Here is an 18,311-nt window from a genome sequence, read left to right as displayed (position 1 = left end):
TAAAGTTGCGCGGTAATGTATCAAACAGTGTTTCTTTGCTATTCATAAGGTTTTCCCTGGCCAATTCTTTGAGAAGTGGACGGCCTCCTCCTTCTTCCTAGTCTGTCTCAGTCTGTAAACCGGGCTTACACCATGTGCATCCCGATGGGCTTATACCATGTGCATCCCGCTGGGTTAGAAACACCAGTGGATCAGCCTCAAAACTCACATCAACACGTCACCATGGTAGGACAAACCAACAGACAAGTTTATCTCCCTGTTGGAACCCTCTCGTACCACTCTTACCTGGGTCCCTGCAGCTGACTCCTCCTCTGTCCAGATTCCTAGGCCTTTTAATCCCCTTTCTCCTGCTCTCCCACCCTGCTGCTTTGGGTGTGCCTGAGTTCCTCTCTTCACCTGGATCCCTGCAGCTGACTACTCCTCTGTCTGGGTTCCTGGCTTTTAATACCGTTTTTCCTGCTCTCCCTCACTGCTGTGTATATCAAGACAAACCTTGAATAAATAGTTTTAACTCTGAAAATGTCTTAGAGATACCACCTCAGAAATCCAAGGAGGGGTTGCTATGAGTCAAATAGACTTGATGGCAGTGAGTTTGGTTTGGTTTGGTAAGGGTTAAGAACCACTGGTTTAGATATTGCCCCAGAAGGCTCTGAAATGGGCCAGAACAGAATCAAAATCTACTTCAAGGAAACTCTACACCCAGGTTGAAAATTCATTTTCTTTTTTATTTCCCATTCCAAATTATGCCTAGTTACATTGACCAAATAGCCTATGTTATGGATTATTGTGTGTGTATGTGTCCCATCACCAAAATATGTGTTGTAAATCTATGCCTGCCTAAGACATTTGACTGCTAACCAGAAGGTTGGTGGTTCAAACCCACCAGCCACTCCCGGGAAGGAAGATTGGGCAGTCTACTTCCTTAGTGATGCCGCCTCAGAAACCCAAGGAGAAGGAGTATGCATTGTTGCATTGCTGGTGGTTATAATCTCATTTGGGAATGGGCTGTCTTTATTACGTTGATGAGGCAGGAGCAGTGTAGGGTGAATCTCCAGTCAAACTTTGTTGAGATCTAAGAGATTAAATGCAAGCTAACAAGGAGAAGAAAAGGAGCTCTGGTGGCACTTCGATCCAGCATTGGGCTGCTAAGCAAAAGGCTGGTGGTTCAAACCCAACAGCTGCTCAGTCGGAGAAAGACTACATTCTGCCCTATGGGGCACTTCTACCCTATCGAATCTATGGGAGTAGGTTTAGGAGGAGAGACAGGGGAGAAGAGATGTCAAGCACTTGAAGAACCTCCAGGAGCAGAAGCTCAGAAGAGACAAGGTTCTTCCGCCAGAGCCCACAGAAAGAAAGCCTTCCCCTAGAGCTGGCACCCTGAATTTAGTCTTCCAGCCTTCTAAACTGTAAGCAGATAAAATTCTGTTTGTTAAAAGCCACCCAGGTGTGGTATTTGTCTTATAGCAGCACTTGTTGTTGTTGTTGTTGTTATGTGCCGTCGAGTCGGCCCCGACCCATAGCGACCCCTCCTTGGGTTTCCGAGGCAGTATCACTACGGAAGTAGGATTGCCCAACCTTCCTTCCGAGGAGTGGCTGGTGGGTTTGAACCACCAGCCTTCTGGTTAGCAGTCAAGTGCTTTAGCCACTATGCTACCAGAGCTCCTAGGTAACTAAATTTCAGAAGTTATGCAGTGAGATTAAATGATAGCATTAAACTATTCCAATAATAAAATAGCAATGCACAAGCATTCCACAATTTGAAATATAACCTCTGTTATGCAGTTCCTGAGGGTCCTGGGTTGTACAGTTTGTGCTCAGTTGCTAATCCAGAAGTTGGCAGTTCAAAAGCACCTTTGAAGGGGCACTTCAGAAGAGAGGTCTAGAGATCTATTTTCACAAAAATTGAAAACAAACAAACAAACAAAACCCACTGCCACTGAGCGAATTCTGACCCATAGCAACGCTCAGCCAGGAAAATCTTATGGAGCGGTTGTATTCTGTAACACATGGGGTTGCTAGGAGTGCGGGTCAACTCAGTAGCAACAGGCTTGGTATTGGATGCAATTACAAGAGTCCCTGGGTTGTGCAAACAGCTAATGGACGGCTGCTCACTGAGAGGTTGGAGGTTTGAATCCACCCACAGATGCCTCAGAAGAAAGGCCTGGTGATCTGCTTCTGATAAATCAGCCACTGGAAACCCTGTGGAGCACCGTTCTACTGTGACACATATGGGTCACTGAGTTGGAATCAACTTGCAGGCAACTGGTACGCAATTCCCAGAGAGAAATGAAAGTTCAAAGATGAAATCCCATTATAAGGTAAGGCCCAAAGAAATTAGTCTGAAATCAAGTTCTTTGGCCTTTGTGAGTTTAAAAAAAAAAAAGGCTAGAATTCAACTTTCTTATGTTAAAATCCCTACACCATTCTCCCATTTCTTATTCTGCTCAGTCTCAGCTGCTCAGGGGTGGGAGGAGGACTCGCTCTTCACGATATACCCTTTTTCTCTTTTTAAACTTTGATTCATGTGAATGCAATCACTATTCAAAAAAGACATAAATAGAAAAAATTATTTTTAAGAAACAACAGATTTTGTTAGGCGTGATAATGGTGATATGCTTATGTGGGAGAATGCCCTTTTTTTTAGATGATGAACCTACCAGCTGCTCCTTGACAGAATGATGAGGCAGTCTGCTCTCATAAAGATTTATAGCCTTAGAAACCCTATGGGGCAATTCTACTCTGTCCTACAAGGTTGCTATGAGTCACAATTGACTGGCTGTGGGTTTGGTTTTGTTTATTATGAAGCATTTAAGCTTTTAATTTCATATAAGTGTCTATAGTTTACTTTAAAATACTTTGGCAATAAACAATTAGATGAGAACCACCTACCTAGAGGGAGCAAATAGTTGGACCTGTGGGTTCAGGACCATGGTTGCAGGGACATTAAGCTCAATTGTCATAACATACTACACAAAACCATTGTTCCACGTCCTACTTTGGTGAGTAGTGACTAGGACCTTAAAAGCTTGCAGATGGGTCTAGATGCAACGATGGGTCTTTCCTCATCCAGAGCAAAGAAGAATGAAGAAAACCAAAGACACATGAAAACGATTAGTCCAAGGCACTGGTACACCATGCGATCCTCAGCCTATATGACCATGAGACCAGAAGCACCAGATGGTGCCCAGCTATAACTGTCAACCATTCAGAGGGAGTTCTGTGTAGGAGATCCTGGATAGAGTGGGAGAACAATGTAGAAAGAACAAAACTCAAAATCATGAAAACGAGCAAACAAAAAAGACTCGTGTGGTAGTTAAGTTTGTGTGTCAACTTGGCTGGGCCTATTTGAGTGGCTGGGCAGCTGGATGTAGTATTCCCCATGATGAGACTGGTAATGAACTCCATGGTGGAATCTACTGTGAATAGCTGAGTAGCTGCCTTAGGGATGTGGTCTGCTTCCTGTATATAAGAAGAAGCCGTGGGGAATGGTCTCTGGCTTATGGCATGTAGCTGTGTTGTTGTTCAGCAGCCTGCCATGCTCTGCCAACCTTGGGACTTTCGATGGACTTGAATTAATGGCCTGCCATGTTGTTTGGTAACATCAGGACTGTGCCTTTTTACTTGTCAACCTTGGGTTTGTCAGCCTCAGCAGCCAGCAGCTGTCTGAGTGAAGAAAAGCCTCTAACTTCAGTGGGCTGGGAGCAGGAGGCAAAGCTGAAGTTCAAGGTTGAGGGGCTTTCATCCAGCCCCTAGAGCCTGGCACTTTGAACTTGGACTTAAAGCCTCCAAACTGTAAGAGAATAAACTCCTGTTTGTTCAAGCCATCCCTTTTGTGGTATCTTCTGTTAGAGTGGCAACCGAAACAACCAGGTTTGCTGGTCTGATAGAGCCTGTTGAAACCCCTGAGACTATGGCCCCTAGCTGTCCTTCAGGTCTGGAATTGAACTTCTGTGACTTCCAGCCAAATACATATGGGCTGAACATTTACATTAAGTAGATGCACTCTTGGAGAGATCAATAATGGGAGAATAGAAGGGCACAGGGAGACCACTCTGGAGGGCAGGAGTGCATGGGAGGGAAGGACACAAGGAAGAGGTAACTATGGAGAGGAAGTCAGAAGAGAGCTGTTACATTGTGGAAAATTGCAATCAATGTCATGAAACAAAATGTGTATGAACTGTTGTATGGAAAATTAAATTGCTGAAATTGGTCTGTAAAGTTTCATCCAAATAACAATAAAAAAAAATTAGATGAAATAAATATAGCAAGATGTTAACTGCTAAGTCTAGATAATAGGTATTCACTATATTATTCTATATTCGAGGTTTGAAAAAATTTCTAATAAGTTTTAGATTAAAAGAAAAATTTTAAATTACAAAACAATTAAAATGGCAGAGATTAGTATATATTTTAAAAGAATAGCATAAGTATATTGTTCAGAGATATGGAGGAAATGACTAGAAGAAATAAAAAGAGAAATGGTTAAGAAATAATTAGCCACTGAAGAATGGGGCTTGGGGTGGGACAGGACAGATGGGTTTTTAATATAATCTCTTTTATATTATTTAGATTTTTAACCTTGTCCATATATTTCTTGTATTATAAAAATTAAAGCACTAAAGACAAAAACACCACAAACAAAATAAATAAATATCCAGTTATCAAGCAGGCTGGATACCTTCCTGCGGCAAATCTCCATGGGAAACCAAATTATCATCAGAATCTTGCTAATGAGCAGGACTCCCAAGGAGGTGGTCAGGTAATGCTGATGACGGCATCACTGAGCAGAGCCGCTGATGCATCGGCTCTGACGGGGTTAAACTGATGCAGGTGTCAGAGGTCAAGGCACTCCTGCTCCAGTACTTCCCGAGTCACCAACTCTTGCCCCACAGCTGACTGACCACATCCTTTGTGAGTGATACCTTCTTTCTTTAGATGTTAATCTCTTCTAACCTATCAAGCCCTATGAGCCATCCTGTCACTTGAAGGTGACATTTTGAAACTCTACTTTGTTTTAAAGAATACATCTTGGAGAGCTGTCTATTCCATTTCTGAGTTCTCGGTGGTCACTTCATTGTGGAGCCCAGGTACTGCCTGCTTCCTGTGTGCTAGCACCCTGTGCTATAATCTTCATTTATCCTTACAACAAGCCCTGTAAGAAAGGTTAATCACTCAGTCAATGATGAATTTACCCAAGGCCACTCAGCTACAAAATGGCAGTCATAATTTGAACCCAGAACAGTGTGGCCTCAAGCCTGATGTTTGATTCCCTGTATTCTGGTCCTTCCCAGGTAGCTGAGAAGCTGGAGATGCTGAAGAAACAATACGATGAGAAGCTGGCACAGAAGGAGGACCTTCGCAAGAAGTCTGAGGAGATGGAGCTGAAGCTGGAGCGAGCGGGGATGCTGGTGTCCGGGTTGGCCGGCGAGAAGGCCCGGTGGGAAGAGACAGTGAAGGTGAGACCAGCTGTAACACCTGGCTCTCCTTTTTGCCACCAGTTGCCTTCAGATTGAACTACACACAAGGAAGACGGGAACACTTGGGTTTAGGGAAATCTAAGACTGGAGGATGGGAGTTCTTCCCCTCCTCTCCTCCACAGATCTCACATTTACTGAGAAAGTGGAAAGCCAGATTTTTTCGTACCACCAGGGATCTGCTGCAGTGTTTAGGTAGGGCTGGTAAGCACACACAAGGACTCTTTATGTCAGTACTCTTAGTCAGTAGCTCTCTGCTGGATGGACAGTAGGCATGGGACAACTGAAGGAAGGGATACTGGCTCTACCCTTCTGGCCTAATGAAAGGATAAGGCCTTATCAATAGATACAAACACTGCTGTTAAAGATGAGGAACTCAAGAGTAATTAGAACCAGGTTAGAGTTCTCTAGAGTATGAAGGCTTAGGAGAGGGAAAGAATCTCTTTCATCTAGTTTCCAGAGGAGAGTGCTTCAAAACATTCCAAGTATCTGAGTTCAAATGCTTCAAAAGCATTCTGAGTGTCTCCCAAAGTGCTGGGGCTTCAAACAGGCTTCTACCTCCCCTGCTGTTCCCCAGGGCTTGGAGGAAGACTTGGGCTACCTGGTGGGCGACTGTCTCCTGGCCGCTGCCTTCCTGTCCTACATGGGACCCTTCCTGACCAACTACCGGGATGAGATTGTCAACCAAATCTGGATCAAGAAGGTGAGATAAGGCTCAGATGTGATGACTGAGATGTTTGGGCTCTGAGACCAGGGTTCAGGGCAGGGTCTTTGGGAATAACAAGAAATAGAGAGACGGGAAGGGGCTGCTGGACTCAGGCTGACATTTGGGGGCTTATCCTCCCCTTCCCAGATCTGGGAGCTGAAGGTCCCCTGCTCACCTCGCTTCACCTTCGATAATTTCCTGTCCAATCCTACCAAAGTTCGAGACTGGAACATCCAGGGATTGCCCTCAGATGCCTTCTCCACTGAGAATGGCATCATAGTCACCCGTGGCAACAGGTGAGGACCCTGCTGGGAGTGAGAGGCAAAGGAGCAACAGAGCCTGTCTTCCAACCATGCTTCCCTCTTCAGGTGGGCACTGATGATCGATCCGCAGGCTCAGGCCCAAAGGTGGATTAAGAACATGGAAGGAAGCCAGGTGTGAGGTTGGGGGCCAGGCTTTGAATATCTTCCCAAGCCTTGTCTCTTCTGAGGCCTTCTCCTTAGGCCATGTTTTCCCTGGCATCCCTCAGGTTAATGCAGTTGTCTGTAGTACATGGGATGGCCATGAGTCAGAATTGACTCGACAGCAGTGGGTTTGGGTTTTTGTTTGTTTGTTTATTCCTCAGTGGGTTTTTTTTTTTTTTTTTTTTTTTCATCTTTTTCCCTTCCTCTCTTAGGGCCTCAGGATCATCGACCTGCAGATGAGTGACTACCTTCAAATCCTAGAAAAGTCCATCCAGTTTGGCTACCCAGTCCTGCTGCAGAACGTGCAAGAATATCTGGACCCCACCCTCAACCCTGTGCTCAACAAATCTGTAGCTCGAATTGGTCAGGGCCCAGGCTTATCTTGGGGTTGGATTTTGGGATAAGGGCTAGAGAGAAATTGGGTAGGGCACTAGTGAGGAAAGGTCTGGCCTTTTGCCTGTGCCCTCTGCTTACTGCCCTTCAATCCAGGCTGGCCTGGAACTGGGCCATTAGGGCAAGTTGAGATGCTGCCATTGGATGTTGGTTTGGGAATAAGTTAATGCACACCTAGTTACCACCTTGTAGGAGCTCTGGTGGTGTAGTGCCTAAGGCACTTGACTGCTAACCAGAAGGCTGGCAGTTCAAACCCACCAGCCACTCCTTGGAAGGAAGATGGGGCAATCTACTTCCGTAGTAATACTGCCTCAGAAACTCAAGGAGGGGTCGCTATGAGTCGGGTCCAACTTGACGGCACATAACAACAACAACAGTTACCACCTTATAGGTGGTCGGCTGCTGATGCGCATTGGAGATAAGGAGGTGGAATACAATCCCAATTTCCGTTTCTACATCACCACCAAGCTCTCAAACCCCCACTATAGCCCAGAGACCTCAGCCAAGACCACCATAGTCAACTTTGCTGTTAAAGAACAGGTAGGTGGGTGCTGATGCCTAGACAGAGCTTGGGTAAAGCAAGAAGGGCTGTAGAGTTGGGAAAGGATCTGGAACAAGGCTAAGCATGGGCTGAATAGTTGGAGATGAGGGGCTTGGGAGATGGAAAGGGTGAAGGTTGCAGGAGTGGAACTCTCATCATGAGTACGGGTGCTCCAGGGCCTGGAGGCACAACTGCTGGGCATTGTGGTCCGGAAGGAAAGGCCTGAGCTGGAGGAGCAGAAAGACACACTAGTTATCAACATTGCTGCTGGCAAGAGGAAGCTCAAGGAGCTGGAGGATGAGATCCTTCGGTGAGACCTTGCCTCCATCCACTCATCTACCATCCTACCGGCCCTCTCTCTCCCCAACAGGCACAAGGCTGCTGGGGAAGCCTGTACTCTTAACTCCTTTTCCCATGTGCCTCTTCCCTCTAGGCTGCTGAATGAGGCCACAGGCTCGCTGCTAGACGATGTGCAGCTGGTGAACACCCTGCGGACCTCCAAGATAACTGCCAATGAGGTGACAGAGCAAGTGGAGACCAGTGAAACCACAGAAATCAATATTGACTTGGCCCGTGAGGTGAGCTAGCTCCTGAGGCCTGCACCCCTGCCCCTTGTCGGTCATCAAGAAGTAACTGGAATCCTTCCTTCAGCCCTTGCTCCATGCCGTGCCCCTCTGTGGTTCTGACTCTGCCCCAACTACAGGCTTACCGCCCGTGCGCCCAGAGGGCATCGGTACTGTTCTTCGTGCTCAACGACATGGGCCGCATCGACCCCATGTACCAGTTCTCGCTGGATGCCTACATCAACCTCTTCATCCTCAGCATCGACAAGAGCCATCGCAGCAATAAGCTGGAGGACCGCATTGACTACTTGAATGAATACCACACCTACGCTGTCTACAGGTCTGAGGGCTCATCCCATGGCCCACGGGCAGGAGGACAAGTGACCTAGCTCTCTTGCTAACTCTGCTTGCTGCTTCTACCTTGGAGCTTCCCCATGCCACCAGTTTGGGCCCACTGCTCTTCTCTCCATGCACCTTTCCTGGGCAGTTCATCCACTATCGTGCTTTCACTATCACATGTGGGCTGATTATTCCCAATTTCACACCTTCAGCTCTCTCTTAAGCATTGGTCTGGTGGCATAGAGCCTAAGGCATTTAACTGCTAATCAGAAGGCTGGAGGTTCAAACCCGCCAGCCATTCCTCGGAAGGAAGGTTGGGCCATCTATTTTCATAGTGATACCGCCTCGGAAACCCAAGGAGGGGTCACTATGAGTCAAAATCAACTCGATGACAGTGAGTTGTTTTTTTTTTTTGTTTGTTTTTGTTTTATACAACTGTCTACTAGACCAGCACTTCTCAAACCTTCAGGTGCATACAAAGCACTGGACATCTTAAAATGCAGATTCGGATATAGTGAGTCTGAGGGGGAACTGAGATTTTACATTTCTAACATGTTTCCAGGTGCTGAGTGATGCAAAGGTTAAGAGCTCGGCTACCAGCCGAAAGGTGGATCATATGAATCCACCCAGAGGTACCTGAGAAGAAAGGCCTGGTGTTCTACCTCCAAAAGGTCACAGCCATGGAAATCCGATGGAGCAGAGATGTTCTGTGAACAACGCATGGAGTTGTCATGCGATAGAATGGACTCCATGACAAAGAGTTTGGTTTTGTTTTGTCCTGGTGCTGGTCCATGTATCACAGTTGAATAGCAAGATCCTTTTGGGCCCCTCTGGCCTGTGAACCATTGATAGGCATGATCTTGCCACTTTTTCACTGCCTGTCAAACCACTCCTTCACCAGCCCATCTTCTCTATCTGGACATCCCAAAGACCCTTCAAATTCATTTTGTTTCAGATCAAACTCTTCTTTTTCTTTTCTCTTCTTTCAGGGTCCTCATCCTTGAATGGCACCAACACCTAGCACCCAGTCACCCAAGCCAGAAATTGGGAGTTACCTTTGACTCCTCTCTCTCTTACCTCTCAGATCAGTCACCAAGTTTTACCCATAAGTACTTCTCCAAATGGTTCCCTCCCAACTCTCCCAATGACTGTACTGAAGTGCAGGCCTTCACAGTCTTTTTTCCTGAACTGCGCAAGAATCTCCTAGCAGACCATCCTGCTTCTAACTTAATGCCTCTCCAACCTACCCTTCCACGGTTGCCAGCGTGAGCCTTCCAAGCTCACCAGTCGGACCATATCCTTTTCTGACATGAATTCCTCAGTGGTTGTCTTGTCCCCAGTGGCCCACAAAGCCCTTGATGACCTTGGTGACCTGGCCCCTGCCTGCCTCTCCAGCCTCACGCCTCACCTTCCCTCTTACTTACACTAGACGCCTGAACAACACTGGCTGCCCTGTGTGCCATGCTTTCTTCACCTGCCTGCTTTTGCTCATGTTATGGACACTACCTGGAGTGCTCCCACTCTCTCTCCCTCTTCTGTCTCACCTGATAACTTCTCTTCACCCTGGGAAGTCCTCTCAGAAATCTTCCAAGTCCACCAAGTAGAGATGACCCCCTTGCTAACTGCCTATAGGACTCACAATGCCAGTCATTATTGTGGCCTCTATGCATGTCCTCTCTACCTTGTTATGACTGGCTTATTCATCCCTGGGGATTTAGGGCTCAGCAGAGTGCCGGCATATAGTAGGAGGTCCAAGCAATGTCTGTGTTAATGGGACTGAATGACTAATTACCAATGAACTCCAGGAAAATCACTTCTTCTCTCTTGGTCCCTGAGTCATTGGCTTTTTATAGGAGATTTGGATTAGATGAAGACTGAGGTCCTTCCTCTGTCTAAGATCATGTGATTATATGCTCTTCATTCAGGAGGCATTCATATTAACATCCTGTCTCTGCCATCCCTTCTGTCTCCTGCTCCCAGGTACACTTGCCGCACCCTTTTTGAGCGCCACAAGCTATTATTCAGTTTTCAGATGTGTGCCAAAATCCTGGAGACTTCTGGCAAGCTCAACATGGACGAATACAACTTCTTTCTACGTGGGGGTGTGGTGAGTTGGACAAAGGGCAATCCGAGTGTAGTGATAGAGGTTGGGGATGTGGGCAAGTATGACAAGGACTCCATGCCCAGTGGTTAGGCCCAAAGCCCCAGTGAGGGAGCTGAGGAAAACCAGGCACGGAGAAGCGCGTGATGAGCTCCCTGGGGCTGTGTGGGGTGACTGGCCTCGTGCCCTCTGGCCTGGGTTACACGATGGACTTTGGAACTCCTTTTACCTGTGACCAATTGACTGGCATGATTTGCCACTTTTTCATTGCCTCTCAAGCCACTCCTTCCCCAGCCCAAATTCCCTGGTCACCATTACAGTCTCTCCCTGGTGCGATCCCTCGGCCTTCTGACCCTTCCCTCTCTGCGTTCCTTCTTGTTGGCCAAACTAGACCCTGGTAAATTCTGCTCTCCTTCCCTCTGTCCCTGTGCAGCCCGCGCCTCTGAACGTGGCTGGAGAAAAACATGCAGTCACACCAACTGGACTCCCTCTAACAGTGACCTTTAAAGCTGCCAGACAGTCATCCATTTCCTTGAGCCAGTCATTCCCCCACTCTCTTGGACAAAAATTTCATCCTTTTCACCACCTTCACTTCATCTCTCATCAGGATTTCCACAGTGGCAACAGCTCCCACTCCCACCCCCAGAAATCTCTCAGCACAGCAGCCAGGGAGATCCTTTTAAATCGATGTCGTTTTGACTAGTATCCCCCATCGCTGAGGTAACCTTCCGCTGCTCTGCTCACTCCAGTCAGGCCACACAGGCCTCCTGCTCTCCACAGCCCATCTCAGGGCCTTTGCTTTGGCTCTTCACTCTTCTGGAAGACTGTTCCCCCACATGTCTACGTGGCCCTTCTCACCTCCTTCTCGTCTTGATTCAAAACTCAGTATGGCTTTCTCGACCTTCTTCCATAGTACTTCAGACTCCTCCTCGGAACTTGCCATCTCCTTTGCCATCTCGATTTTTCCATGGCACCATCATCTTCTAGCATACCAAAATATTTATTTATTTATTATGTTTTTGATTTTTTTACTGCCCTCCTGTTTGGAAAATAAGCACCTCAAGGGCAGAGTTATTTGTTCCTTTTTTTAGTGATGTGTCCCAAGTGCTTAAAATACATAGCTGGTGAACAATTTTTTTTTTAAAAGAATGAAATATGAATGAAGGAACACACAATTATGCTTCTAGGAAAGAAAGGCCTTACCAATGAATGTCATTAGGGTCTGAGCTACTCTGGAAATTATTACCAGATAACCACCAGAGGGCGCCAGCTTCCTAACTTTCAATGTGAGAGTGGACACTAGGAGTCCTAGGTCCTCACATATATTTCCCCAATAAAGGTCAATTCCAACCCATTTCGGATTCCTGGATACATCTTTCTACTTGGTTTCATGCAAGACTTGACTTTCACACCTGGTCGGGGTGTGTTTGTGGAGATAATCCTTTTGAGGTGTTTGCAGCTTATCCCTCTCTCCCCTTCTCCTTCCCGGCAGGTCCTAGACCGGGAGGGCCAAATGGACAACCCTTGTACTAGTTGGCTTGCAGATGCCTACTGGGATAACATCACGGAGCTCGACAAACTGACCAACTTCCATGGACTCATGAACTCCTTTGAGCAGTATCCTCGTGACTGGCACCTGTGGTACACGAACGCTGCCCCGGAGAAGGCCATGCTGCCAGGTGCCCGAGCAGCGGGGCCCTCAGCCTCCCAGCCCTTCTCCTCGCCTCCTTCCAGCTGGTGCTCTCCTTTCTCTTCATGCTTGAGCTCCTCTCCTTTGAGTCTGCCTCTGCCTTCCCCCAGCATTCCTGCAGGTGCCCCTTTGTCTAGATGTCCTGCTGCTCCAGACTGGCTCTAACTGCAATTGTTCCACCATCCCCAGGCGAGTGGGAGAATGCCTGCAACGAAATGCAACGGATGCTGATTGTTCGCTCCCTGCGCCAGGACCGAGTGGCATTCTGTGTGACCTCTTTCATTGTCTCCAACCTTGGCTCCCGCTTCATTGAGCCGCCTGTGCTAAATATGAAGTTGGTCAGTAATTAATCCTTGCCCACACCAGCCCAGGTGGCCCTCCCAGTTTCAGTCTACCGTGCATTTCCTCAGTCTCTCTCCCTACTTTATTATGTGTCTTCTGCCTAAAGTCATACCCTGTGCTCTGGCAGGTGATGGAAGATTCAACTCCACGAACTCCGCTCATATTTATCCTGTCCCCGGGTGTAGACCCCACCAGTGCCCTCCTCCAGCTGGCAGAGCACACGGGCATGGCCCAGCGCTTCAGTGCCCTGTCGCTGGGCCAGGGCCAGGCCCCCATCGCTGCTCGGCTCCTCCGCGAGGGTGTGAGTCAGGGTCAGTGCACCCCGTTCTCCCCCTGTCTTGGCACTGGTCCCGCTCCCCAGCATCTGCAAACCCAATCCCACCACTGCAACTGCGGCTCCCGCTTCTGCAGACAGGCCTAGGAACGGCAAAGCTGAGCATTTGGAAGGTGTGGGGACCTGTGCGGTTTAGGGAATGAGTCCCACTAAGCCCAGCATCTCCTTGCAGGACACTGGGTGTTCCTGGCCAACTGCCACCTGTCCTTGTCTTGGATGCCTAACCTGGATAAACTGGTGGAACAGCTGCAAGTGGAGGACCCCCACCCTGCCTTCCGCCTCTGGCTCAGCTCCAGCCCCCACCCTGACTTCCCCATCTCCATCCTACAGGCCAGCATCAAGATGACCACAGAGCCACCAAAGGTACGAGTGGCTGTAGACAGCAGAATCAACCCGGCCATCTAGTCTACCTCTCCTCCTGTCAGGATCAGAGAGTGATTCTCTCTACCTTAACAGCAAAACAACTTTGATTCTATTTCCAAAGGACCTAAAAATTCCAACTCATTTCTCTCCTTCTTGTGCCAAACTCTTAGAACATAATGGCAATAATAGCTAACATTTCTTGAGTTATTATTATGTGTTAGGGACTGTTCTAAGTACTTCACATTGATCAAGGCATTTAATCACACACTCTCACACCCTAGCAGGCAAGTACTACTATCACCCCCATTTTACATATAAGGAAACTGAGGCATAGAAAGAGTAAATTACTAGTCCAGAGCCAGAATTTGGGTAGTTGAGCTCCCAAATTCATCCTCTTAACCACTGAACCTTCCTGCCACTCTGTTTCTTTATGTTCTCTTCTGCCCAGAGAAGTAATTGTGTAGTCCTTTTAAAATATCAAACACTTCAAAGATGTCACCAGTGTAACAGAAATTTTTTCATTTTTTTAAAGAACCCCCCCCCCTTTTTTTTTTCTTTTGCCTTTTAAGAGAGGGGCGTGCCTTGGTAACTATAGGACCTTTGTTGGTTGCATATCCTGTGATAGGTAGAGGTATGTAAGTTTGGAAGCAGGTGCTATTTAGCTCTATCAGTGGTGCATCTGAGGGGGAATCTAGGAGGAGGAAGAGGGAAATTAGAGAGGGTGGCTCTGTGGTGGAAGGGTCCAGACAGAAGAGAGACCTTAGCAGTCCTGGCCCAGCCCAGAGATTTATGGGAAATGCTGCTTGCTGACCTGTGATCCTTCCAACTTTCAGGGAAAGGAGAAAATCCAGGGTATACTTGGTACAACGAGATTTCTTTTGGAAGCTGACAATGAGGCCAATATCTTTTTTCTTTTTAAAAAAATTATTGTAAAAATAGACATAACACATTTGCCAGTTCAACGTCTTTCCCATGTACAATTTAGTGACACAAATTACATTAATCATGTAGTACAACCAGTACCAATAGTCGTTGCCAAATTTTCCATCACCATAAATACAAACTCAATGCTTTTTAAATAATGACTCTCCCTTTCCCCTCCCTCCTGTTCCTGGTAACCACTTTGGTAACTTTGGTCTCTATATATTTGCCTATTCTAAATATTTCATGTAAGTGAGATCATACGGTGGTTGTCCTTTTGTAATTGACTTAATTCACTCAGCATAATGTTTTCAAGGCTCATCTATGTGGTTGCAAGTATCAGGACTTCATTTCTTTTTATAGAGGCCAATATATTTTAACATTTTTTCTGAAAATAATTTTATACCTACAGAAAAGTTGTAGGAATAAGAATAGTGTAAAGAATACCCATATATTACTCAGAGTCACCTAGTGTTAATATTTTGCCCCATTTGCCTTATCATTTGATCTTTCTCTGTCTCTTTCTCTTTTTCTTCATATATGCATACACACACACACACACACACACATTTTTTTCTGAGCTATTTAAGAGTAAATTGTATACATTATTATGGCTCTTTACCCCTAAATACCTCTGTGTATTTCAAGGCAAAGGGTTCAAACCTAAGAATAAAGAGGTTATCTTACATAACTGTAGTATAGATATCAATAAATTTAACACTGATATGGTATTTTAACCTAATTAACTGAGCATATTCCAACTTTGCCAAATGACCCAATAATGTCCTTTATAATATTTCCCCCAGTACAGGGTTCATTCTAGAATAAGTATTTCAATGTGGCTGTTTTCGGCGAGAGGCCAATTTTTGCATCAGGATAAACAAAGTCAGCCCAAAGAGATAAGAAGACAGTTGTTCATGTGAGTTTCACTTCAATTAGGAAAATCCCTATAATCACAGCCCCCAGTTGCCAGTTAGGAGGATAGTCCTGCAGTATATTCCTGCATCACTGTCTTCTATCCAGTTGTTCTTTTTTTTAAGAATTAAATATTAAGTAAATACAAAATAATATGAAACATATGCAAGATATAAAGAATAATGATTCAATGAATACCTGTGTACCCATCATCCAATTTAAAAATAAAACTACTGCCATTTTCTTTTTTTTCCACATTTTTAATGTTTTATTAAATATTCACAATCCATATTCTTTTAAGTCCAGGTTAAAATCCTGCCATCTTCCCTCCCCATTCAGAAGTCACTATTTTGAATGTTGTGTTTGTCGTTTTCTTCTCGTCACAGTTTGTGTCACTAATGGAATCAGGCTGGATTCGTTCCCCGGCAGCTTTCTCTTTCCTTCAACATTATGTGCTTGACATTCACTCACGCTGTTCTTCATGCTTTGTACTTCTTCATACATTCCAGATCCTAATCTTTTGTCCGTTATGTATTTTGTCGCTTGTCTTTTTTCTTTATGTCGTCTTCTAGTGAATAGAAATTCTTAAATTTTATGAGGTTGAATTTAGTGATCTTTTTTTTTATGTCTGTCCTCCTTATGTCTTGTTCAAGAAATCTTTACCTACTCCAAAGTCATGATGGTACTTTCCTTTATTTGTCTTCAAAACAATTTTGTAATTTGACTTTTGCACTTAGGATTTTAACATACTTGGAACTGAGTTTTAGAAATATGGTCTGATGTAAAGGTCCACTTTTATTTTTTTCCACATAGATAATCAGTTCTGCTAGTACCATTTATCAAATAGTCCACAGTTATCCCTCTGATCTGCAATGCCTGCTCATATATTCCATATATGTGTGGGTTCCTCAACTCTTTATTTTCTCCTGAGTTCAGTACCACATTGTTTTAATTACTATGTAAACCCACTGCCACTGAGTCAATTCCAACTCACAGCAACCTTGTAGGACAGAGTAGAACTGCTCCATAGGGTTCCCAAGGCTTTAAATCTTTATGGAAACAGACTGTCTCATCTTTCTCTTTGCAGAGTAGCTGGGGTTGAACTGTGGACCTTTTGGTTAGCAGCTGAATGCTTTAACCACTATGCCACCAGAGCTCCCTAATTACCATATAGATTTATAATAATTCTTAATAGCTGATGTCATGGATTGAATTACGTTCCGAAAAAATATGTGTCAACATGGATGGGCCATGATTCTTAGTGGTTTGGCAGTTACGATAAAATCGGCTATGAGCAGCCAATCAGTGGAAAGAACCTGCTTCCAACATGTGTGACAGTCTTGGCAAAGTTGACATCTGACCATGGACTGACTTGGGACTTCCCAGCCTCTACAACTGAGTGAGCCATTTCCTTGAGATAAAATTCTCTCTCTCTCTCCCATAGATAGATATAGATAGATAGTTTTGTCAGGTGCCACAGAATTGTCTCTGACTCATAGCGACCCTATGCACAGCAGAACGAAACACTGCCTGGTCCTGTGCCAGCTCCACGATCCCTGCTATACCTGAGCCCATGATTGTGGCCACTGTGTTAATCATCTTGTCAAAGGCCTTCCCCTCTTTCGTTGACTCTCCACTTTACCAAGCATGATATCCTTCTCCAGGGAAGGTTCTCTTCTTACAACATGACCAAAACAGGTGAGACGAAGTCTGGCCATTCTTGCTTCCAAGGAACATTCTGGCTGCACTTCTTCTAGGACAGATTTATTAGTTCTTTCAGCAGTCCATAGTACTTTCAGCATTCATTGCCAGCCCTGCAACTCAAAAGCATTGACTCTTCTTTGGTCTTCCTTATTCATTGTCCAGCTCTCACATGCATATGAGGTGACTGAAAATACCATGGCTTGTGTCAGGTGGACCTTAGTCCTCAAGGAGACATCTTTGCTCTTCAGCACTTGAAAGAGGTCCTTTGCAGCAGATTTGCCCAATGCAATATGTCATCTTATATTTTGACTGCTGTTTCCATTGGTGTTGATTGTAGAACCAAGTAATATGAAATCCTTGACAACTTCAATCTTTTCTCCATCTACTCTGAAGCTGTTCATTGGACCAGTTGTGAGGTTTTTGTTTTCTTTATGTTGAGATGTAATCCACACTGCAGAGTGTATTCTTCAGTCTTCATCAGTAAGTGCCTCAAGTCATCCTCACTTTCAGCAAGCAAAGTTGTGTCATCTGCATATTGCAGGTTGTTAATGAGTCTTCCTCCAATCCTGATGCCACACTTTTTCGTATAGTCCAGCTTCTCAGATTATTTGCTCAGCATACAAGTTGAATAAGTACGGTGAAAGAATTCAACCTTGACGCACTCCCTTCTGAATTTTGAACCATGCAGTATCCCCTTGTTCTGTTTGAACGACAGCCTCCTGATCTATGTACAAGTTCCTCATGAGTACAATCAAGTGTTTAGGAATTCCCATTCTTCTCAGTGTCACCCATAATTTGTTATGATCCACACAATCAAATGCTTTTGCATAGTCAATAAAACACAAGTAAACATCTCTCTGGTGTTCTTTGCTTTAAGCCAAGATCCATCTGACAGCAGCAGTGATATCCCTCATTCCACGTCCTCTTCTGATCCAGCTTGCATTTCTGCAAGTTCTCTGTCAATAGACTGCTGCAACTGCTTTTTTTTTTTTTTTTAAATTATCTTCTGTAAGATTTTACTGGTGTGTAAAATTAATGATATTGTTTGATAATTTCCACATTCTGTGAGATCACCTTTCTTTGGAATGGGTACAAATATGGATCTCTTCCAGTCAGTTAGTCAGGTAGCTGTCCTCCAAATCTCCTGGCATAGCTGAGTGAGTGCCTCCACAGTGGCATCTGTTTGCTAAAATATCTCAATGTTTCAAATATATATATTTATATATCAAAGCATATATATATATATACACATATACATATATATATATGTATATATGTACATACACACACAACATACATATATATGTTGTTGTTGTTATATGCCGTCGAGTCGGACCCGACTCATAGCAACCTCTCCTTGGGTTTCAGAGGCAGTATCACTATGAAAGTAGATTGCCCCATCTTCCTTCTGAGGAGTGGCTGGTGGGTTTTGAACCACCAGCCTTCTGGTTGGGAGCTCTG

At 45.2% G+C, this 18,311-nt stretch overlaps 1 protein-coding gene across 1 annotated transcript in view; it reads left to right on the top strand.

Moving 5' to 3' along the window:
• Positions 1–18,311, top strand: part of DNAH2 (dynein axonemal heavy chain 2) — a 194,813-nt gene that overhangs the window by 160,862 nt on the left and 15,640 nt on the right. Inside the window, exons 63-76 of the mRNA XM_007952352.1 lie at positions 5,292–5,456; positions 6,052–6,177; positions 6,328–6,476; positions 6,549–6,615; positions 6,857–7,007; positions 7,429–7,577; positions 7,755–7,888; positions 8,012–8,156; positions 8,282–8,481; positions 10,461–10,587; positions 12,074–12,260; positions 12,461–12,609; positions 12,741–12,924; positions 13,120–13,310. Coding sequence (XP_007950543.1) covers positions 5,292–5,456; positions 6,052–6,177; positions 6,328–6,476; positions 6,549–6,615; positions 6,857–7,007; positions 7,429–7,577; positions 7,755–7,888; positions 8,012–8,156; positions 8,282–8,481; positions 10,461–10,587; positions 12,074–12,260; positions 12,461–12,609; positions 12,741–12,924; positions 13,120–13,310 — 2,124 coding nt within the window. The remainder of the gene's footprint in view (positions 1–5,291; positions 5,457–6,051; positions 6,178–6,327; positions 6,477–6,548; positions 6,616–6,856; positions 7,008–7,428; positions 7,578–7,754; positions 7,889–8,011; positions 8,157–8,281; positions 8,482–10,460; positions 10,588–12,073; positions 12,261–12,460; positions 12,610–12,740; positions 12,925–13,119; positions 13,311–18,311) is intronic.

Source organism: Orycteropus afer, unplaced genomic scaffold (genome assembly GCF_000298275.1).
Source record: "Orycteropus afer afer isolate SDZICR_OR568_19922 unplaced genomic scaffold, OryAfe1.0 scaffold00330, whole genome shotgun sequence".
Lineage (NCBI taxonomy): Eukaryota > Metazoa > Chordata > Mammalia > Tubulidentata > Orycteropodidae > Orycteropus > Orycteropus afer.
Note: the sequence above shows the minus strand (reverse complement) of the source record. Positions and strands in the feature narration are given on the sequence as shown.